Source organism: Poromitra crassiceps (genome assembly GCF_964638095.1).
Source record: "Poromitra crassiceps genome assembly, chromosome: 4".
Taxonomy (NCBI): Eukaryota; Metazoa; Chordata; class Actinopteri; order Beryciformes; family Melamphaidae; genus Poromitra; species Poromitra crassiceps.
Window position 1 is genome coordinate 55,140,081 of NC_139626.1, and position 23,525 is coordinate 55,163,605.

The 23,525-nt window shown below is 42.9% G+C and overlaps 2 protein-coding genes across 2 annotated transcripts in view; both read right to left on the minus strand.

Annotated features, from left to right (window-relative positions):
• Positions 1–20,808, minus strand: LOC310775983 (uncharacterized protein). Its single transcript, XM_083636111.1, has 6 exons — positions 20,571–20,808; positions 17,814–18,099; positions 14,028–14,075; positions 13,196–13,245; positions 12,795–12,836; positions 1–2,495 (listed from the first exon to the last, which is right to left on the minus strand). Exons 1-6 carry the CDS (start codon positions 20,697–20,699, stop codon positions 1,965–1,967), a joined length of 1,086 nt encoding a protein of 361 aa, XP_083492237.1. The 5' UTR covers positions 20,700–20,808; the 3' UTR covers positions 1–1,964.
• The window catches only part of LOC310775848 (uncharacterized protein), a gene marked incomplete at its 3' end in the record, with an annotated part of 12,319 nt that continues 9,546 nt past the window's right edge, over positions 20,753–23,525 (minus strand). The window contains exons 4-5 of the mRNA XM_083635975.1: positions 20,809–21,665; positions 20,753–20,777 (exon numbers count right to left, since the gene is read on the minus strand). Of these exons, the coding sequence (XP_083492101.1) occupies positions 20,753–20,777; positions 20,809–21,665 (882 nt within the window). The remainder of the gene's footprint in view (positions 20,778–20,808; positions 21,666–23,525) is intronic.

A 23,525-nucleotide genomic window follows, 5' to 3' on the forward strand; every position in this document is an offset into this window, starting at 1 on the left:
AGCCATAAAGCAAAACAGAGTGACGTTTCGAGCACACACGCTCTTCCTCAGACATGAAGACATAGACAGGACGCCATGTTTAAATACCCGTGGCCAGGTCATGTGACATGTCACATGATCCCGGAAGAAGTTACATTTAGAAAATACAATTTGACAAAATAACATGTTTACACAAACATCACGTATATACAGCTATATTACACTCAATATAGGTCAGACCCCTAGAGCACAGAAAATACAGAATATCAGGCCAAAAGGAGGCTGATTCAATAAAGTATCTTGGGGTGCTAATTACCCATGATAAGAACAAAATTTACGAGTCAAATTATAATATAATTAATAATAAGTTAAAGAAGGATTGGTTAAAATGGTCTACGCTTATTCTAGATTTTAGTTCTAGAATAGAGGTGATCAAAATGAACGTGTTGCCAAGGCTGTTACCTCTTCCTATCATTACCAGTTAAGATCCCAGACCCTCAGTTCGTAACGTGGGATAAACAGATATCACGGGTTATATGGGCAGGTGCCAGGCCCAGGGCAGGGTGAAATTCAATACACTTCAGATTGGTAAAGAGAGAGGAGGCCTGGCATTACCAAACATTAGGGAATATTATTATGCTGCTCAATTGAGATATATCGTCTGTTGGTGCTCTCCGACCTACCGGGCTAGATGGAAGGATATTGAGATGAGTCTGGAACAAGCTCAACCTCAGGCATCACTAGGGGGAAAGGACTGTGCAATTTTAAAGGGAGACAACACCATTCTAGAAAACTCATTGGCAATATGGAAAGAAGTGGTTAAAAAATATAATTTGGCCAAAGATAGTAAACTATTGATCTGGCCATCCCAGTCCCCCAGTTTCAGACCTGGAGTATTGGATAACACCTTTGCAAGGTGGAGGGAAAGAGGTATAACAGCCGTTTGTACACTATTGGAGGGTCACAAGTTTAAACCTTTTGAGAAATGTAAAACAGAATTTGATTTAGAAAACGGGACCTGCTTAGATATTTTCAGCTAAGACACTTCTTTGATACAGAAATTAAGAAACAGATTTCAGCTGAAGGAAATGAAGTGATTGAAGTATTTATGGGAGCATATACACCGCTAAAATTGTTTCTAGATTATACAGACGCTTGCATAACCGAAATGGGAATAATTCACTATATGTTCAATCGAAATGGGAACTAGAACTGGGTATTAATTTGTCAGAGGATGATTGGCTTTCGAAATGTGAAACACAACAAACTTCAACTAGCTCCAGAGGATGGAGGGAATTTGGCTGGAAGAATTTGATCCGCTTTTTCATCACACCTCAAATCAAAAACAAACAGTTAGGTGAACAGCAGCCCTGCTGGAGATGTGAAGTGCGATGCGATCCTAACCTGTCTATGAAAGCGCCACACGAGCAAACACACTCAAATCCAGACTGAGGGCACACTCACACATTCACTGCCCAACGGCATGTGACGTTTGCATTGCGAACGATCGATAGACAGACAGACAGGCAGACAGGCAGATAGATAGAGACAGACGCTGAGACAGATAGATAGATAGATAGATAGGGAGCTCACTTCTCTCAAGAGAAAAGGTGGAGTTAAGGGAAGAAAAGAAGATTTTCTTTCTAAAATTAAAACACTTTTAAGATGCACATTTTCCCAAAGCACTCTGTTGTATGTTATTTTAAATGCAGCCATTATTTTACTTGAAATGAGAAAAGAACATGTATTTATTATTAGTGTAGGCTAGTTATTTATAATTAATCCAGTTAAATATGAAAACTAAATAAACATTGTTGATGTTTATTTTGATTTAACAGTCAGTCGTTGACTACATACAGACATTGTACCATTAGGCTACTGCAATCATTGAAGTAGCCTAAGTTCAATGGCACTGAATCATAACGCAAGCTGTACGTTACAATGTTCCGGACCTTTGCTTGAGGACATTTTCTCTAACTGGACCTCTATGAATTTGCATTGTGTGCCCCTGCTAGAGCATCCTCGTGCACCACTTGGTAGAGTTTTTGTTGTGTGATCAGCCTCCGAGAGGGGTGGACACGCTCCAGCAGGTCCGTGAGGACACCTGTGAAGCGAGATTCAGGAGTCTCCTTTCGCCCTCTCTCTTCCTTGCCGTGGTCTCGCTTCCCCGAGGGCGGAAGTTGCAGTGCAGCCCTGGGGAGTCTGGGGAGATGCAATGGGAATCTGAGAGCATCCTCGTGCACCACTTGGTAGAGTTTTTGTTGTGTGATCAGCCTCTGAGAGGGGTGGACACGCTCCAGCAGGTCTGTGAGGACACCAGTGAAGCGAGATTCAGGAGTCTCTCCTTTCGCCCTCTCTTCCAACTCTCTTTCTTGCCACGGTCTTGCTTGCCCGAGGGCGGGAGTCGCAGTGCAGGCCTGGGGAGGTGCAGTGCTGGCCAGGGCAGCGGGAGGCACACGGGAGGCCAGGGCAGCAGTAGGTGATGGGGAGGCCAGGGCAGACCCTCGACTCCATCCCTTTAATAAAGAAACATGAAATTATAAGCCGCCCGATAAACACCACATGAAAATGGAAAGACAGGAGGACCCTGCCAGCTACATTGTAGAACAGAGACAAACCTAATAAACACATAAAATGAATTGAAACTGCTAGGCCATGCTTGTGTTATGAGTGGTGTTATTACTGGGTATTACTGAGTATTACTGATATAATCGCACTCATTATACTAATTTCAAGTGGTGGATATGATAATATTTGGAAGTTTTGCGGTGGTAAAGCAGGAAGTAGTAGGTGTGTTGTGTGGTCTTTGTGGCAATACAATACAACGTATGTGCAATAGACACAGCCGAGATACAGCCGAGCTATGTCCTATAACACATATTTTTAATTTGTCTATCTTTAATAATGTAATTCCGGAGGTCTGGAAAACTGCCTTTGTGCTCCCACTTTAGAAAGGCGGTGATCCACACATTTTAAATAATTACAGACCCATTTCAAAGCTCTCTATCCTAGCCAAGGTCCTTGAAAGGCTAGTAAATTAACAAGTCACGGAATTCCTTTGTTTAAATGACATTTTATCTCCTCTTCAATCTGGCTTTAGGAAGCACCATAGCACAGTGACTGCTGCTGCTAAAGTTGTAAATGACATTGTGGAGGCTTTGGACAAGAAAAATCATTGTGCCGCCCGCTCTTTTTATTGAGCGTTTGACACCGTTGACCATACCTTATGCCAGCGTTTGTTAGATATAGGTCTAGAAGGACAAAAAAGCCAGCACTCAAAATATTGAGGATTCACAATGCTGAGGAAGGCTTGTGCCGAAACGTCCATTGCCTGAACTGCTGCTTTGAAGGTATTAAAAAAGCCCAAAATGATTTATTTTGAGTGCTGGCTTTTTTGTCCTTCTGTATATTGTTTGCGCCTTGCACCGTAGCTTTTGAAACTTTTTTGAGAGTGCTCACCAGTCGTGACTATCAGTCACTGACTCTTTGGACAATTAGATATAGGTCTGTCTACTCAAGCCATTGGTTGGTTTGTAAATTACCTCTCAAACCGTAGACAATGTGTTCAATTTGGTGATCTCTCCTCCAGTGTCCTTGATGTCACAAGTGGCGTGCCACAGGGCTCCGTGCTAGGGCCAACCCTCTTTATCATTTATATAAACGATGTAGGTCGTAATATAAATACCTCTGTTTATCTTTACGCGGATGATACCATTCTGCATTGTTGTGCGAACACTGGTGCCCTTGCTTTTGAATGCTTACAGTCTGCTTTTGATGTCTTACAGTCACACCTGTATCATCTCAAATTGGTGTTAAATGCAGATAAAACAAAAGCCAAGTTATTTTCTTTTAAGAGGGTGCCAGCTGTTCTCCCCTCCATTTTGTCAATGCAGGGTACCCCTATTGAGCTTGTGGGTTCTTATAAATATTTTGGTATTTTAATTGATGATGCCCTTTCTTTTAAACTTCATATTTGCTGGCAAGGAAGTTAAGGTTGAAATTGGGCTTATTTTTTAGGAACAAATCTTGTTTCTCCCTCAATGCAAGGAGACGACTGGTTGCTGCCACCTTCTTGCCGCTTTTGGATTATGGTGATGTTCTGTACATGAATGCATCTGCTAAATGTCTCCATCTGCTGGATGCATGGTGCGCTGAGATTTATTACTGGCTGTAAACCCCTTACACATCACTGCTTGCTGTATTCTTTAGTCAACTGGTGATCCCTCTCCATGCGCAGAACTGTGCACTGGTATACTTTCATTTATAAATCCATCCTTGGTCTGCTTCCCACTTACTTATCTGTCTATCTACTCTGCAAACAGTCCATCCAACTATAGCTTACGCATTCAAAACTTCATCACCTATTCCATCCCCTCAGTTCGTACTGAGCGTGGAAAAAAGGTGTTCTCTTACTCTGCCCCCTCCACCTGGAACACGCTACAGCAGAGTCTGAAGCTGTCCAGTTTGATCCCTGTGGCAAGTTTTAAATTATTGTTGAGTAATTTGGCGAGAGCTTCCTTGATCTGCTCCTGCTCTCAAGGCTAAATTTGTTCTCTACCCCCCCCCCCCCCCTTCAGCACTTTATGTTTCATGTTGTTTTTAACTTATTAAGGTTTGACCGCTGATTGTACTGTTGCTGTCTTTATATGTGTAACTGTTGTATGAGCTGCTGTATGTCGCAAAACAGGTCGCACTTGTAAATGAGACTTCGGTCTCAATGTGATTTCACCTGTTTAAATAAAGGCTAAATAAATAAAATAAAACCAAATAATAAAACATTCTTTACTGTTGCTTACATTTGTGTAATATTGCTTACCTCCAAATCAAAGTTATTTTCGGTAATACGATGTTGACAGCCTTCCCAGCTGCACGAGAATAGGAGGAATTGTTTTTATGCCACCGGGATCTCCACTCTTCTTCACCTGAGCTTTTTTTGCTTTAACAAAGCGGTCTCTAGCGTTTTCCCACTTTTTCTTACAAAAAGTGTCCTCTTCTCCCAGTGTGCTAGTGATTTCTCTCCACAAGTTCTGTAGCATTTGCTGGTCCTTGTGGTCCCTTTGGGAAGTGTCGTAGAGGTTCAGCGAGACGTGCTTCGAAAGCATCCATGTTTGGAGAAAAGCTGTGCGGAGGTCGCGCTGCGATAAAAATCTGCAGGTACGCGGTGGGCGTCCTACGGAGGTAGCGCCAAACCACGCCCAACACCTTGACGTCATTTGACGCTCGCGCCCCGCGCTCCACCCTTCACGGCATGGCGAGTATAAAACAAGCTTTAGTGACTTATGGCGTCTTACAGCAACTCACAGCTGGCGCTTAACTTGGCCTGGCCTTCATCCTTGGTGACTTTGTGACTTAACTTGGCTTTTTCCAGACTTGGATGACTTAGGGGAGGGGTTTATACAATGGAGGTGACTTAGGGCTTTATACAGCGGAGATGGCTTAGGCCGGGGTTTATACAGTGGAGATGACTTAGGGCTTTATACAGTGGAGATGACTTAGGGGTTTATACGGTGAGGAATCCGAATCCGAATCCCCCCAAAAGGGTTTATACGGTGGAGGTGACTTGAGGGTTTATATGGTGAAGATGACTTAGGGGTTTATACGGTGGAGGTGACTTGAGGGTTTAGAAAATGGAGATTACTTAAGGGTTCTACAGTGGAGATGACTTAGGGGTTCTACAGTGGAGATGACTTAGGGGTTTACACTGTGGAGATTAGGGTTTATACAGTGGAGATGACTTAGGGGTTTATACAATGGAGATGACTTAGGGTTTATACAGTGGAGATGACTTAGGGGTTTATACAATGGAGATGACTTAGGGTTTATACAGTGGAGATGACTTAGGGGTTTATACGGTGGAGATGACTTAGGGGTTTATACAATGGAGATGACTTAGGGGTTTATACAATGGAGATGACTTAGGGGTTTATACAGTGGAGATGGCTTAGGGGTTTATACAGTGGAGATGACTTAGGGGCTTATACAGTGGAGATGACTTAGAGGTTTATACAGTGGAGATGACTTAGAGGTTTATACGATGGAGATGACTTAGGGGTTTATACAGTGGAGATGACTTAGAGGTTTATACGACGGAGATGACTTAGGGTTTATACAGTGGAGATGACTTAGGGGTTTATACAGTGGAGATGACTTAGGGGTTTATACAGTGGAGATGACTTAGGGTTTATACAGTGATGACTTAGGGGTTTATACGATGGAGATGACTTAGGGGTTTATACAGTGGAGATGACTTAGAGGTTTATACGATGGAGATGACTTAGGGGTTTATACAGTGGAGATGACTTAGAGGTTTATACGAAGGAGATGACTTAGGGGTTTATACAGTGGAGATGACTTAGGGGTTTACACGGTGGAGATGACTTAGGGGGTATACAGTGGAGATGACTTCGGGGCTTGTACAGTGGAGATGACTTAGGGATTTACACGGTGGATATGACTTAGGGATTTATACAGTGGAGATGGCTTAGAGGTTTATACGATGGAGATGACTTAGGGTTTATACAGTGGAGATGACTTAGGGGTTTATACAGTGGAGATGACTTAGGGGTTTATACAGTGGAGATGACTTATGGGTTTATACAGTGGAGATGACTTAACGGTTTATACGATGGAGATGACTTAGGGGTTTATACAATGGAGATGATTTAGGGGTTTATACAGTGGAGATGGCTTAGGGGTTTATACAGTGGAGATGACTTTAGACGTTTATACAGTGGAGAATGCTTAGAGGTTTATACGATGGAGATGACTTAGGGGTTTATACAGTGGAGATGACTTAGAGGTTTATACGATGGAGATGACTTAGGGTTTATACAGTGGAGATGACTTAGGGGTTTATACAGTGGAGATGACTTAGGGGTTTATACAGTGGAGATGACTTAGGGTTTATACAGTGATGACTTAGGGGTTTATACGATGGAGATGACTTAGGGGTTTATACAGTGGAGATGACTTAGAGGTTTATACGATGGAGATGACTTAGGGGTTTATACAGTGGAGATGACTTAGAGGTTTATACGATGGAGATGACTTAGGAGTTTATACAGTGGAGATGACTTAGGGGTTTACACGGTGGACATGACTTAGGGGGTATACAGTGGAGATGACTTCGGGGCTTGTACAGTGGAGATGACTTAGGGATTTACACGGTGGATATGACTTAGGGGTTTATACAGTGGAGATGACTTAGAGGTTTATACGATGGAGATGACTTAGGGTTTATACAGTGGAGATGACTTAGGGGTTTATACAGTGGAGATGACTTAGGGGTTTATACAGTGGAGATGACTTAACGGTTTATACGATGGAGATGACTTAGGGGTTTATACAGTGGAGATGACTTAGGGGTTTACACGGTGGAGATGACTTAGGGGTTTACACGGTGGAGATGACTTAGGGGGTATACAGTGGAGATGACTTCGGGGCTTGTACAGTGAAGATGACTTAGGGGTTTACACGGTAGATATGACTTAGGGGTTTATACAGTGGAGATGACTCAGAGGTTTATACGATGGAGATGACTTAGGGGTTTATACAGTGGAGATGACTTAGGGCCCCCTTACTCATGGCGCAGCTCGGGAGCCACATTCGGCTCATTAAGCTTTGATTGGCGGCTCGCAGCACACTTCATTCAACATGGAATATTGCATCATCTTGACCTAGCGTCTTTATTTCTCAAAAGTGATCTGGCGACTTTCTGACCTTTGAATCACAAAGCATTTGACATTACATTGGTATAAAACGGTATGGCTGATGGCTGTTTTCTCTACTTACTTTTCTAATCCAGCGGTCTGAGCGCTTCACACAGTGCAACCCCTCCCGCCGACCAGCATCTAACAGCCGTCACTTCACACATACCATTTTTCCTTTCCTACCTTCAAAATAAAAGCGTTCACTTCTCTGTACTCAGAGCCTTCAGATAAGAGGCAACTCAATCAATTCCATAACAATAGCTGAGGCTATACGCCCATTAGTGCAGCTCATTAACAGATTCAAGTCCTGAAGAATTGATTCAGGACTTTGTGGCTGTATTGTTTTTGATGTATTTGTTCTGACTGTATTGAAGCATTTGATTAAAAAAAAGTGCAATGTTGTGTTGCACTATTATAAATAAACTGTTATATCTTATTGTTTGTTTATTCATTCATTCATCACATTATTAGACACTCTCTGATTATTAAAAAGGGTGCAAACAGTAAAACACAGAATTCAGGTGTTTTGCGGTAAAAGTGGCTCTCCTCTTGACTTTGTCCTGCCAGTGTGGCTCTCACTGAAAAAATAGTGAGGATCACTGGCTTAGGGGTGTATACAGTGGAGATGACTTAGGGGTTTGTACAGTGGAGATGACTTAAGGGTTTATACAGTGGAGATGACTTAGGGGTTTGTACAGTGGAGATGACTTAGGGGTTTATACAGTGGGGATGTTATATTATGAAATTTAAACCCACATTTGCCGGACGTGTCTTACGGTTTCTTACTTTTGGCACAGTGAAATTCAGAACCACCTGGGCTGAACTTTGCGCTCAAATTGGGGGTGACTTACGGCGCCTTACCGGGCGGCACCACCAACGAGAAGTTATGACATTGAGGTATTGGGACACTGTCCATTGCCATGCTCACCAATTACGGGAGGAGGGGCCTTTCGGCCGCCGGTATGGCCGCCTGCTCTGGCGGATGTAGGCCGAGAAACCTGACTGGCGCCCTGTTTGCTGGAGGGAGGCGGAGGACAGCCCTTGCGCGGCAGCCGATGTAGCCGCGCCGATCCAGAAGGAGTGACTGGAGTAGATCTCCGCCGGGAGGTTATATGGAGCGTCCACTTGAAGTGCTGGATGAACCAACATCTCGTCATGTGATGACGGGGTGCGATGAGGAACAGGGGGGCAGAAGGGCTAGTCCAAGGTCTGAGCTTGACATAACGTACCATGGACAGGGGGGACGTAGGCGTCAGCCCTACACGGCGCAGGTTAAAACCATACTCATACGAGTGTTGCTGTTTTTGTTTTGTTTTTGTTTTTATTATTATTATTTATTTACCTTATTATTATTATTATTTTATTATCATCATTATAATTATGTATATATATTATTCTTATTAATAGTAGTATTATTATTATTGTTATTAATGGCCGTTGATGATATAAGTAATTGCACCATCCCTCTGATGGTTGAAAGCATATTATGATGTCCATTAATTTAGCCTACTAATATCAGTCGTTTCAGCAAAGAAATCCTACTATGACCTCAGTTGATTTGCCATTTAACAAGCAGCAGCTCTCGTTTATTTGTGTTAACGACTTTATGGAGCAGCATCTTGAAGAAAAAATAACTCACAACGCGCAACATAGCAAGGGATTTCGTTCTCGGATGTAGGCTACAGGTAGCGCTCTTATCTCTGCGCCTCACTTAACAGTAGGCTAAAGCAAACATCGCCATGATGAGAAGTAGGCTATTAAGACCGTTCTGAATGCGAGTTGGATGCCCGCGTGTCAACCAGCTGCAGTCGCTTTTAATAACCTAAGTGTTGTCGTTGTCAATAGACCGTCTTCAGAAAATAGGCTATACTTTTAAAAGTTTGACTGACTGCACGTCTCCTCTCGTCTCGTCTCGTCTTGTCTGGCTTGTCGCGGGTAGGGAACTGATTCTTAGCATGATTTTTTTGTTTTTTGTTTTGTTAAGATATTTAATTTCACATTATTGGATGCAAGGAGACATTTAATGTAGGCCCGCCAGCATCTTTCTTTACTTATAGGCTGGAATACAACCTTGCAGAGATTGTGAAGAGTTCATGCACTATCATAAAGACATTTGCTGCTTGTTTTTTGTGTTTTATTGCTGTTTGACAGGCCTGTAAAGTCAAACCCGAACAGAGGCGATATTAATAAATTGATGGGCGGTGTGCGGCTTGCTTCCTTTGCACTTGAAAGGAATTCTGGAAGGTTTCCTTTCCTCGCAGGCCCTTGCATGTCCGCGGGTGCCCTCGCTTCCTTTTCAGTCCTCCCTCGGCCTTCGCAGTGACGCGCCTCCTGCCTCTCTGGCCCTTCTTCAGTGAGTCTCCTCGTCGGTCTAGGCCGTTGCGCCCGGGTCTGCCCGGCTGAGTAGAGAGCCTCTCAGCCGCAGAAACGAACGAATGCCAAAATCCACGAGCAGGAACAGAGTAGGCTATCATCGTCAAAAATCCTCGTCTCCGTCCAGGAAATGTTCTATTTCCTCCTGCCCGAATCTTCCATTCTGCTCATCTCCCAATCCAGACGTGCTGAGAGTGAAAGTCAATGCTGAGTGAACCCACGGATTAATGGCGATTTAAGAACAGGATGGAAGCGGCAAACGATAGGAGAATGGGAGAATAGAATAGCGAAACAACAGCTTCAGAGGAGATGATGAACAACTGTGAGGCAAGCTGCTGCTATGATCCGCCAGAGAGGGAGGTGACGTAGAACCCTCGCTATATGTACTAGGATGAACTGACGTCATAACTGATGTCATACTTAAACTTGACTGACGTCACGGGCTGATCAGGTTATGCGAATATGGCGGCCTTCTGATTGAAATTTGGTATGAATAATTGTATCTGTGTAATCAGAAAAGCTAAGTCAGATTATTATGTATCTTCGCTTAACAACTCGCAGGGAAGCTCTGCCAATTTCTGGCGATCTATAAAATCACTGAAGCCTGAGGCCACTTCCGGTCTCCCCCCACAGATTAATACTAAGAACTCTGTAATCTCAGATAAATCCTTGATGTGTAATGCTTTTAACCAACATTTTGTAGCATCTAGTTACCTCTTTGACAGGCTCCCTAGTACTATGAACCCCCAGGTTCATACTACCGACCTGAATCCCTCCCCTCTTTTTACAGATAGATTTTCTTTCAGTTTGGTTAGTGAGCACGATGTATTCGTAGCACTTTCCAAAGTGAGCACCAAAAAATCTAAGGGAGAGGATGATATTGAACCTTATCTCCTGCGCTGCAGTGCTCATTTGCTGGCCTCCCCACTTGCACACATTTTTAATTTGACTTTTATTTCTGGGGAAATCCCCTCCATTTGGAAGACGGCCCAGGTCATGCCTCTGTTTAAAGAGGGCGACCCGACAGAGATGAACAATTATCGACCTATCTCTAAATTATGCTGTTTAGCTAAGGTTTTGGAGTCCTTGGCTAATGACCAATTAAGAGCTTTCCTTGAGACTTATAACATTCTCCAGTCGCAGCAATCCGGCTTTAGACCAGGTCACAGCACAGTAACTGCCACATCTCTTGTTTTGAATAACATTTTGAATGGTATTGATAATCACCTGCATTGTGCTGCTCTTTTTGTGGACCTGTCAAAAGCATTTGATACGGTGGACCACGACATTCTGTTAGGTAAGCTATCTTACATGGGTTTCGACGACCTCTCTGTTCGCTGGTTCTCCAATTACCTGTCGGGGAGGAAACAAGCTGTCGTGGCTGATGACCATAAATCCAGCTTCCTTTTGACGCACAAAGGTGTCCCACAAGGGTCTATTTCAGGGCCAGTTTTATTCACTTTATAGATTGTAACGCCCATTTTTATGCGGATGATACAATCATGTATAGTTTCGGCCGCACCCCGGCGCAGGCTGCCGCGAGCCTACAGACCGCGTTTGACACTTTCCAGCGGTCTCTTCTTGATCTTAAACTTGTTTTAAATTCCAACAAGACCAAAGCGATGCTGTTTTCACGGTCCTCGGGTGTTGATAGTGACGTTTGTATTCGAACACTTCAAGGTTTTCAAATTGAAACTGTTGACTCTTATAAATATCTGGGCCTATGGCTGGATTCTAAATTAACCTTCCAGACCCATGTGGAACACCTTACCAAGAAATTGAGGAGAAAAATTGGGTTTTTATACAGGAATAAAGCCTGTTTTTCATTTGATTCTAGAAAGACCGTTGTTCAATCTTTAATTTTGTCTGTATTGATTATGGTGATGTTGTATATGCTCATGCCACACCCGCTATCTTAAAGCCACTTGATGCAGTGTATCACAGTGCCCTGCGTTTTATAACGGGTGATAGATTTCTCACGCATCGATGTATTTTATATGAGAAAGTGGGTTGGCCCGCTCTGTCAGCTCGAAGGGAGCAACACTGTCTTTTATTCATTTATAAAGCTCTGATAGGAAAGCTTCCTTCCTACCTGTCATCGCTCATCAATTTGAGTAATACATGTTATAGAACACGTGCACAATCGCACATCAGATTGTTTGTTCCGCGTGTAAGGACAGACCTAGGAAGGACTGCTTTCTCTTTTTATGCCCCTGACAGATGGAACAAGCTCCAGAACATTTTAAAACTTGACCAATTTATTTCCTTTAATTCTTTTAGACTACTCCTTGAGGGTACCCTACAGAATGTATGGTCTTGTTTTACTTGATGTATCCCGCTTTGTTTGTAACTGTCTGTCTGGTAACATGTGTTTACTGTAAATGTTTTACTGTAACAGGGCTCCCTTGAAAATGAGAGCTTGCTCTCAAGGGACTTTTTCCCTGTATAAACAAAGGTGAAATAAAAAAATAAAAAAATAAAAAACCTCACTTCTCAGACTGTAGACATACTATACTTCTGTATTCCTCATGTAGTGACAGGAATCAGAAAATAGGTACAGGGACACAACACAATACCAGCCTTGGTTTTCTGACAGGTCTAGGCCTATATGTTCAGCTGAAGAAAAAGATCATTTCCAGGCAGGAGCTGTCAATTATAAATAACTTCAAATCCAAAAACACTGCAACTGCTATCTGCAGTTTCCAATGTTCACAAAAAAAGAAATCCACTCACCAACTTTAACTTAATCAGGTCCCAATTTGATGGTTTCTTTGGCTGCAGAAATACAGAGAAGGAAATGTTGAATAGCGCTGAAAAAATTTGATGACGGACTTCTTACTACAGTAACCTCATCAGGAACATCTACTTCATTCTCTATCACAGAGGACTGTCCAAGATTTAAAATTCAAGTTGGATCTCATAATGATAAAAGTAGTCTTCAGGACCACAGACAGAGAAAGAGGTGGGGGGCAGAGAGAGGAAGTGCAGCACAGAAAGTACCACAGACAGAGAAAGAGAGGCGGGACAGAGAGAGGGAGTGCAGCACAGAAAGGACCACAGACAGAATTTAGGGGTTAGGGTCGATGTTTCTTTCTTCCTCACAACTGATTTTCACTTCCTATTACTTCACCTACCTTCCAACGTGCTGGTTCTTCCACCAGACGCTCCAGCCGGGGTCCTGAGGCTGCAAGACATGAAATGAAGAAGACATGATGAATGTCTATTTCTCAGACTGTAGACAAACCATACTTCTGTGTTCCTCATGTAGTAAAATACATGATAAATGTATCTTTCTCAGACTGAAGACAAACCATACTTCTGTGTTCCTCATGTAGTAAAATACATGATAAATGTATCTTTCTCAGACTGAAGACAAACCATACTTCTGTGTTCCTCATGTAGCAAAATACATGATAAATATATCTTTCTCAGACTGTAGACATACCATACTTCTGTGTTCCTCATGTCGTAAAAGACATGATAAATGTATCTTTCTCAGACTGTAGACATACCATACTTCTGTGTTCCTCATGTCGTAAAAGACATGATAAATGTATCTTTCTCAGACTGTAGACATATCATACTTCTGTGTTCCTCACATAGTAAAATACATGATAAATGTATCTTTCTCAGACTAGACATACCATACTTCTGTGTTCCTCATGTAGTAAAAGACATGATAAATGTATATTTCTCAGACTGTAGACATACCATTCTGTGTTCCTCATGTAATAAAATACATGATAAATGTGTTTCTCAGACTGTATACATATCATACTTCTGTGTTCCTCACATAGTAAAATGCATGATAAATGTATCTTTCTCAGACTGTAGACATACCATACTTCTGTGTTCCTCATGTAGTGACAGTAATCAGGAAGTATAGGTAGAGGGACACAACACAATACCAGGCTAGGTTTTCTGACAGGTCTAGGCCTAATGTTCACAAAAAAGAAATCCACTCACCAATGCCGGAATCAGGTGCAGGTATGCCCAATTTTGTGGTCACTTTGGCTGCAGAAATACAGAGAGAGAAATGTTGAATAGCGCTGAAATAATTTGATGACGGACTTCTTACTTCTACAGTAACCTCATCAGGAACATCTACTTTATTCACAGAGGACTGGCCAAGATTTAAAATTCAAGTTGGTTCTCACAATGATAGAAGTAGTCTTCAGGACCACAGACAGAGAAAGAGAGGGGGGGGGAGAGAGGGAGTGCAGCACAGAAAGGACCACAGACAGAGAAAGAGGGTGGGGCAGAGAGAGGGAGTGCAGCACAGAAAGGACCACAGACAGAGAAAGAGGGCGGGGCAAAGAGAGGAAGTGCAGCACAGGAAGGACCACACAGACAGAGAAAGAGGGTGGGGCAGAGAGAGGGAGTGCAGCACAGGAAGGACCACAGACAGAATTTAGCGGTTAGGGTCGATGTTTCTTTCTTCCTGATGACTTGGGCCTGGCTCTCTCAGACAGCTTCTTGTTTCCCCAGCTGAAAACCTTGTGAGGTGACTTAAAGCAGCTGCGAGCAAGATTTTCGATTGTTATTAAACAAAATGTAATATTTTAATGAAATGTAATATCTAAATGTAATATTGATGCATCACATCTTACCTATGATAGTAGCTGAGACCAAAGCCATGTGAATCGGAGATTGCTCTCTTGATGATTATAGAGTCTGTGTCTGTCTTCCAGCGGGCCGGATAGACCAGGAAGTGAAACGAAACGGTTTATGGCAGCTGCCTGCCTTCAACCGTTTCGCTCTGCCTAGCAACAGACCATAAACAAGAAGAACGCCATGCTCGCTACATCCAGGGGCTTGCTACTCTCGCGAACATCTCTCGTTATATTCTAACAGTTTGTTTGGAAGTTATTTTGTTATTTTGTGGTTATGGCCGAAGTAGCTGCCGCAAACCGTTTCATTTCACGTCCTGATCTGCCCCGGCTGCAGACAGACTAATCATCAAGACAACACTGGCCGATTCACTCCGGGTTCAAGCAGACTACTCGGCATTGGTCTCGTCTACTATTAGAGGTAAGATGTGAGGCATCGATATTTAATTTAGACTGTTTAATAACAATCGAAAATCTTGCTCGTAGCTGCTTTAAGGGTCCCACACAACACCCCCCCACACAACGACCCCCCCCCCTCTCTCTCTCTCAGAACACCCCAATCCAACACAGAATTATTTCTCGATAGGCTTATTTTACAACTATGAACTCATTTGGGTTACTACAGTGATTAGGTCTACTTTTGATTATGATAATTAGACCTACTTTTCATCAATTTCAGCCAAATTATGGAAAATTCTGCAATATTCCATATTTTAGTTGATTACATTTTTATCACCAAATTCCAGGATTCCGTCCATTTTTAGTTTTGCAGAAATCATATGGCCCTAGATATAAGTAGGGAAACAAATGTGAGTTGTCTCTCTCTCTGGCTCATATTCCAATTGATATGACTCAATATGTCTTAAGAGCATAATGCTACCCAATGTTACTGCTGCAATACTGTCTGTTCAAGAGTTTAATGAAATACAGTGGAAATCAAATATAAAAGAAGAAAAACAACTGTCATCTCTCTCCCTCTCTCTCTCCCCCTCCTCTCTATCTCTCTCTCCCTCTCTCTGTAGGTCAGCTGCTTTTTGTTAGTTGGTCTTCCAACTCTGTGTGACATAATGAGCCTTCCTCTCCTCTACAGTGTGTATGTTCCTCTGTGTGACATCATCAGCCTTTCTCTCCTCTACAGTATGTATGTTCCTCTGTGTGACATCATCAGCCTTCCTCTCCTCTACAGTATGTATGTTCCTCTGTGTGACATCATCAGCCTTCCTCTCCTCTACAGTATGTATGTTCCTCTGTGTGACATCATCAGCCTTTCTCTCCTCTACAGTATGTATGTTCCTCTGTGTGACATCATCAGCCTTCCTCTCTACAGTATGTATGTTCCTCTGTGTGACATCATCAGCCTTCCTCTCCTCTACAGTATGTATGTTCCTCTGTGTGACATCATCAGCCTTCTTCTCCTCTACACTATGTATGTTCCTCTGTGTGACATCATCAGCCTTCCTCTCCTCTACAGTGTGTATGTTCCTCTGTGTGACATCATCAGCCTTCTCCTCTACATATGTTCCTCTGTGTGACATCATCAGCCCTCCTCTCCTCTACAGTGTGTATGTTCATCTGTGTGACATCATCAGCCTTCCTCTCCTCTACAGTATGTATGTTCCTCTGTGTGACATCATCAGCCTTCCTCTCCTCTACAGTATGTATGTTCCTCTGTGTGACATCATCAGCCTTCCTCTCCTCTACAGTATGTATGATCCTCTGTGTGACATCATCAGCCTTTCTCTCCTCTACAGTATGTATGTTCCTCTGTGTGACATCATCAGCCTTCCTCTCCTCTACAGTATGTATGTTCCTCTGTGTGACATCATCAGCCTTCCTCTCCTCTACAGTATGTATGTTCCTCTGTGTGACATCATCAGCCTTCTTCTCCTCTACACTATGTATGTTCCTCTGTGTGACATCATCAGCCTTCCTCTCCTCTACAGTGTGTATGTTCCTCTGTGTGACATCATCAGCCTTCTCCTCTACACTATGTATGTTCCTCTGTGTGACATCATCAGCCCTCCTCTCCTCTACAGTATGTATGTTCCTCTGTGTGACATCATCAGCCTTCCTCTCCTCTACAGTATGTATGTTCTTCTGTGTGACATCAGCCTTCCTTTCCTCTACAGTGTATGTTCCTGTGTGACATCATCAGCCTTCCTCTCCTCTACAGTATGTATGTTCCTCTGTGTGACATCATCAGCCTTCCTCTCCTCTACACTATGTATGTTCCTCTGTGTGACATCATCAGCCTTCCTCTCTACAGTATGTACCTCTGTGTGACATCATCAGCCTCCCTCTCCTCTACAGTGTGTATGTTCCTCTGTGTGACATCATCAGCCCTCCTCTCCTCTACAGTGTGTATGTTCCTCTGTGTGACATCATCAGCCCTCCTCTCCTCTACAGTATGTATGTTCCTCTGTGTGACATCATCAGCCTTCCTCTCCTCTACAGTATGTATGTTCCTCTGTGTGACATCATCAGCCCTCCTCTCCTCTATGTATGTTCCTCTGTGTGACATCATCAGCCTTCCTCTCCTCTACAGTATGTATGTTGCTCTGTGTGACATCATCAGCCTTCCTCTCCTCTACAGTATGTATGTTCCTGTGTGACATCATCAGCCTTCCTCTGCTCTACAGTATGTATGTTCCTCTGTGTGACATCATCAGCCCTCCAGCTTTATTGTTGGTTTCTGACGCAAGTAAAACACCATGGTGCAGTCCTCTCTTTGGGTTCAATCTTTTTTAAATGGCCCATTGAATTGTTTTCAGTATTTTGTCCTGTTCTGAGAGCACCGACTTCCCTCTGTGGAGGGGCTGAAGCGCAAGAGACTCCTTCCACAATAAATAAATACAGTTCTTCTACGAGGCGTGTGCACTGACAGAAATCTCTGGTGCCAGATACAGTGTGTTTCCGTACGCGTGTACAGAGATGCACAGGACAGAAATGTCACTTTATGTCTGGTGGTGTGGCTGTACGTGTGTACAGAGATGCACAGGACAGAAATGTCACTTTATGTCTGGTGGTGTGGCTGCTTAGCAGGTGTCTTTACCTCTTGACTCTGAATTATAAACGTATGTATGAGTCACTTGTGTCATTTCTGTTTTTCACAGGTTTATATTTTCATCTCCTCATGAGTTACCTTTGGGTCCTGAGCTGCTGTTTGACAACCTGTGCACTAGATCATTCCTCTTCATCTTCATCAGAATCTTCTTGGTCACCTCCAGAGAGTGTTGGTTGTAGGTCTGCACCACCAGGTCCACTGTGTCCTGCCTGTCTGCCTTCTCCAGTCGGCTCTTTTTGATGACTGGGAGACCTTCCAGGATGTCATCCTGCTGCAGGAACCATTTGAAGCTCTTGAACTCTTCATCACTCAAACCATCCAGTGTTTCCAACAGCTTCTCTTTATCTGTTGTCTTTGTTGCTCCCTGATAAAAGCAAACGATATTTTCAACCCAAAGCACATTTCTTAAGCTAAAAAATCTATCTCATCACATCACACCCTATACCAGTCGTTCCCACATGGTCTGTCTAGTAGGCACACTGGCATTGAGGCTTGCCTCAAGGCTCAAAATCCCAGGTGTGCCTTGGGATTTTGTGACAACCATACATTATTATTGCAAATACATTATAGCCTAAAACTATACAAAAAGTGTGTTGTTGCTTTGATGTAGTCATTTTAAGTTTCAAATTAGTTCCTGAATTATCTTGATCATAAATATTTCACGACTCACGAGTAATATAGTTGTTTGGTAAATTGTATTTGGTATGAGTAAATAAAAACATTTAGAGTGATACGAGTGATATCACGTGTTATAGAGGCTATTTTGCATGGATATAATACAGTAGGTGTGCCTTGAGATTTTGTCTTGCCCTTTGATGTACCTCAGGTACAAAAAGTTTGAAAACCACTGCACTATACCAATGTTTAAAGGAGAACTTTGGTATTTTCTAACTTGGACCATATTTTATTTATTTATTTATTTGATGTATAGCCTAACTGTAATGCGAACAGAATTCTTTGATACTGGTGCAGTATTGACCAAGATTGCTTCAGTGTGCAGCCACTTTTCTCACATGCCCCTACTGCACTAAATTAGCTTGTTTTGACCACTGACAGGATCAGATTATCAGATAGGAGAATCTCGCTCAAGTCTCACAAGAGTTGCGTTGTTTGCCGGAAGTCAGCTGTGGTGGGGGGGGAAGCTGGGACTGGAAGCTGCCATGTGTGTTTGGGGTAACAGATCGCGTAGCTGAATGATTTTGTAAGTTATGCTTGAATATTTATGTGATTTCGAGAACATGGATGAGGCATTTGAATTTGATGTCCGCCCGTATTATGTTATACAGATTACATTATGTGTTGCAGGCTACATTTTAATTAAGCTCTACTTACCACTTTGGAATATGTTTTTATATATTAATTTTTGTGCTCTCAAGTAGCCTAGATATGTTGTTTGACCCCGCTGATGGATTGCAGCTGAATAGTGAGTGGAGAAATATCACTAAACCGGCATAAAAAGGTTACATAAACGTCTCCAAAGCGCACGGTGCCGTGTGCGCAACGGAGCTGAGACTGACGTTGGGTTGGAATTGAAATGGTCATACATGCTAGAATAGCCTACTACATCGAAGCAATTTAATATGGGATCACCTGCACACAGGCGATCCCATATTAAGATGATTCATATCTAGGCTACTCCTGCATTTTGCAGCTGCAACTGTGTTGCTTTTGGGCCTGTATGATGTGATTGAACTTCATATTTCCAGCATCATTATATCAAATATGGAGATATGCGACTCTGCTGACAATAGCCTATATATGTGACCACAAAATAGGCTATTTTTTATAAATGAAATCTATGCCCGCACGTACCGTGTCGATTCAGTTCAGAAGCATTTTTTTATTTTATTATCATTCTTTTTTTATTGATTAGCCTATAGGAATTATTCAATCAGTGCGACTAAACACATCATGAGATCATTATTATTCATTGAGCCTAAATGGTCTATACATACGGATTTTGGACTGAGATAGATTACACATTGCTTCCACAAAAGACATGCCGGTTTTGAGTTTATTGAGAGGGTGAATTGAGCTGCTGTAGATAGCCTACGTGGAGGTAGAAACCGCTCTTCAAAGAAATTACTCGTGTGGATAAAAGTGGTAACTTTACACAGTCATTCAGGAACAGACTAATAATATCCAACGCGGATTTTTATTTGCGGTTTCATTCAATGAGGAAATAGACGTGTCTGGCGCTGTAGGAGTTGGAGCAGTCCATATTGCATTGTGATTGGCAGTTGTTAAAAACCACGCCTCTTTTGCGGGCACGAGCTCCAGTGCACGGGCACATTCATGTGCACGAGCTCTCGGCTTGATTAGAAAAACCTGGTTCGAGTTAACGAGTGGCAATCGACGTTCGTAGTACAAGTTAACTACAATCGAGCTTATCTGGTTTAGACAAACCAGATCAAGGGACAGATCCTGGATCTTCTTATACAACATTCGTGGTATAGGGCTCAGGGACGATGTTGGAAATAAGTGTTTTTACATGTATATCCCTTGGATGTTGTTGTTCTTTATCCATAATAAAATCAATCAATCAATCAACCAATACAGACTATAGGCTGTTTCAGTTTCATATAATGATCATTATGTGGAAAAAATAATTAGTGTTTGAATTATTTTAATTGAAAAGGATTTTAAATATATATATATTTTTCATAATAATGATAACAATAACAATAATAATAGTCATATTAACAACAACAACAACAACAACAACAACAACAACAACAACAACAACAACAACAACAATAATGATAATCATAATAATTCAACAGACCCCCTGCAATTATGCCAATTGACACACACACACAACACAATGCTGCTCACCTCCTCCTGCTCCAGTTGGGAGCAGGGCTGGACTGTCTCAATGGTAGAGGGGGTGGAGAGACAGGGCTTCAGTTGGGAGCAGGACTGGACTGTCTCAATGGTAGAGGGGATGGAGAGACAGGGCTTCATTTGGGAGCAGGACTGGACTGTCTCTTTGGTAGAGGGGGTGGAGAGACAGGGCTTCAGTTGGGAGCAGGACTGGACTGTCTCTTTGGTAGGGGGGGTGGAGAGACAGGGCTTCAGTAGGGAGGAGGACTGGACTGTCTCATTGGTAGGGGGGGTGGAGAGACAGGGCTTCAGTTGGGAGGAGGACTGGACTGTCTCATTGGTAGGGAGGGTGGAGAGACAGGGCTTCAGTTGGGAGGAGGACTGGACTGGCTCATTGGTAGGGAGGGTGGAGAGACAGGGCTTCAGTTGGGAGGAGGACTGGACTGTCTCATTGGTAGAGGGGGTGGAGAGACAGGGCTTCAGTTGGGAGGTGGACTGGACTGTCTCATTGGTAGAGGGGATGGAGAGACAGGGCTTCAGTTGGGACGAGGACTGGACTGTCTCATTGGTAGGGGGGATGGAGAGACAGGGCTTCAGTTGGGAGGAGGACTGGACTGTCTCATTGGTAGGGAGGGTGGAGAGACAGGGCTTCAGTTGGGAGGAGGACTGGACTGTCTCATTGGTAGGGGGGATGGAGAGACAGGGCTTCAGTTGGGACGAGGACTGGACTGTCTCATTGGTAGGGGGGATGAAGAGACAGGGCTTCAGTTGGGAGGAGGACTGGACTATCTCTTTGGTAGAGGGGATGGAGAGACAGGGCTTCAGTTGGGAGGAGGACTGGACTGTCTCATTGGTAGGGGGGGTGGAGAGACAGGGCTTCAGTTGGGAGGAGGACTGGACTGTCTCATTGGTAGGGAGGGTGGAGAGACAGGGCTTCAGTTGGGAGGAGGACTGGACTATCTCAATGGTAGACGGGGTGGAAAGCCATGGCTTCAGTTGGGACGAGGGCTGGACTGTCTCATTGGTAGAGGGGGTGGAGAGACAGGGCTTCAGTTGGGAGCAGGACTGGACTGGCTCATTGGTAGAGGAGGTGGGGAGAAGCTGCATCTGTTGGGCCAGGCAGAGACAGAGACAACTGATTTAGTTTGCCTGCATTGATTAAATGGTGGCTGAAACAGGAGTGTAATGTAAACACTGTAAACACTTTCTGTGAAGATATAAAGTTAAAGTATGTTAGGGGAGAAAAAGTAGTGCTAAGCTAACTTAGCACCCAATTTCCAGCCAAATTCAACAAGGACAGTAACAATCAACACAGTAAGCTATGCATTTTGTGCATCTCTGACCCGAGCGCGCACCCATCCGTGCTGTGTGTGCATGTCTGTGTGTGTGTGCATGTCTGTGTGTGTGTGCATGTCTGTGTGTGTGTGTGTGCAGGTCTGTGTGTGTGTGCATGTCTGCGTGTGTGTGCATGTCTGCGTGTGTGTGTGCATGTCTGTGTGTGTGTGCAGGGCTTAAAATTTGGCGTGGAATTGCAAGATTCACGCATCTTTTTGGAAATTACCGCATATTTTCAATTTATAAAGAGGGAGTAATCCCGCAATGGTTCACGGCAGGGGTCTCAAACTCACGGCCCCTAAAATGATTGCATACGGCCGCCACGTGATATGAAGTTATAGTGAAATCAGGCCCGCACCTCCGCTTGTTGTAAAACACAGAGCGCGCTCCCGAGATGAGCCGCACTTCACACCAGGGTTGCCAGATAAATTTCCATAGATGTGGAGTTGGGCGGTTTGGTGTGCATTTTGGCGGGTTTTGAACTCTTTGCGCTGGAAACCGTCAACAGTATCTGGCAACATATGGAGAGATATATGTGTCTTTATTCTGTGACTGAAAGTTTACATCCTGTAACCAAAGACTGTATCTATGAGAAAATAAATCCACTTTGTAATCAAAAAATAGATCCGTAAGCAAAAACATAGATTTGAAAACAAAACTATCAACAATCCAATCAAAGAAAAATTTAAAAAATAAAATAAAATAAATGTTTTTAGATTTTTCATTAATGTGAATTAAAAAAAGTTGCATGCAAACACAAACATTTTGTTCTCAACTCCAAAACATTTGTTTGCGAAACCATTACCTTTGCTTACAAAGCTCAACTTTTCTTTTGCGAAATTAAAAGTTTTGTTTGCAAAACCTGAGTTTTGCAAAACTTTTTCTGTTACAATAAGGGCGGGACCTACAGCAGAAACGCACATCCCTATTGGCCAGTGTCAATCGGAGTGATAGCTTGGCAACATCCAAGCCGAGAGTATGTTCACACCAATGTTTTTATGTTGTTTTTATGTTTGGACCGGTGCATGTAACCTGACCAAACATAAAAACATTGGTGTGAACATACTCACGGCTTCAATCTGTGGTTATAACTGGCGCTGAAATGGCATGGAGATTCCTTCAGGAAATACTTCCGTTCAAGTGCCCGCCCTCCGCCTTGTCTCGTACTGGATTGGATGTTGCCAAGCTATCACTCCGATCGACACTGGCCAATAGGGACGTGCGTTACTTCTTTCTGCTGTAGAAAAAGTTTTGCAAAACTCAGGTTTTGCAAACAAAACTTTTCATTTCGCAAAAGAAAAGTTGGGCTTTGTAAGCAAAGGTAATGGTTTCGCAAACAAATGTTTTGGAGTTGAGAACAAAATGTTTGTGTTTGCATGCAACTTTTTTTAATTCACATTAATGAAAATTCTAAAAACATTTTTTTTATTATATTTTTACATTTTTCTTTGATTGGATTGTTGATAGTTTTGTTTTCAAATCTATGTTTTTGCTTACGGATCTATATTTTTTTTATTACAAAGTGGATTTTCTCACAGATACAGTCTTTGGTTACAGGATGTAAACTTTCAGTCACAGAATAAAGACACATATATCTCTCCATAGGGCAACACGGCTTCACACTCCAGCCAG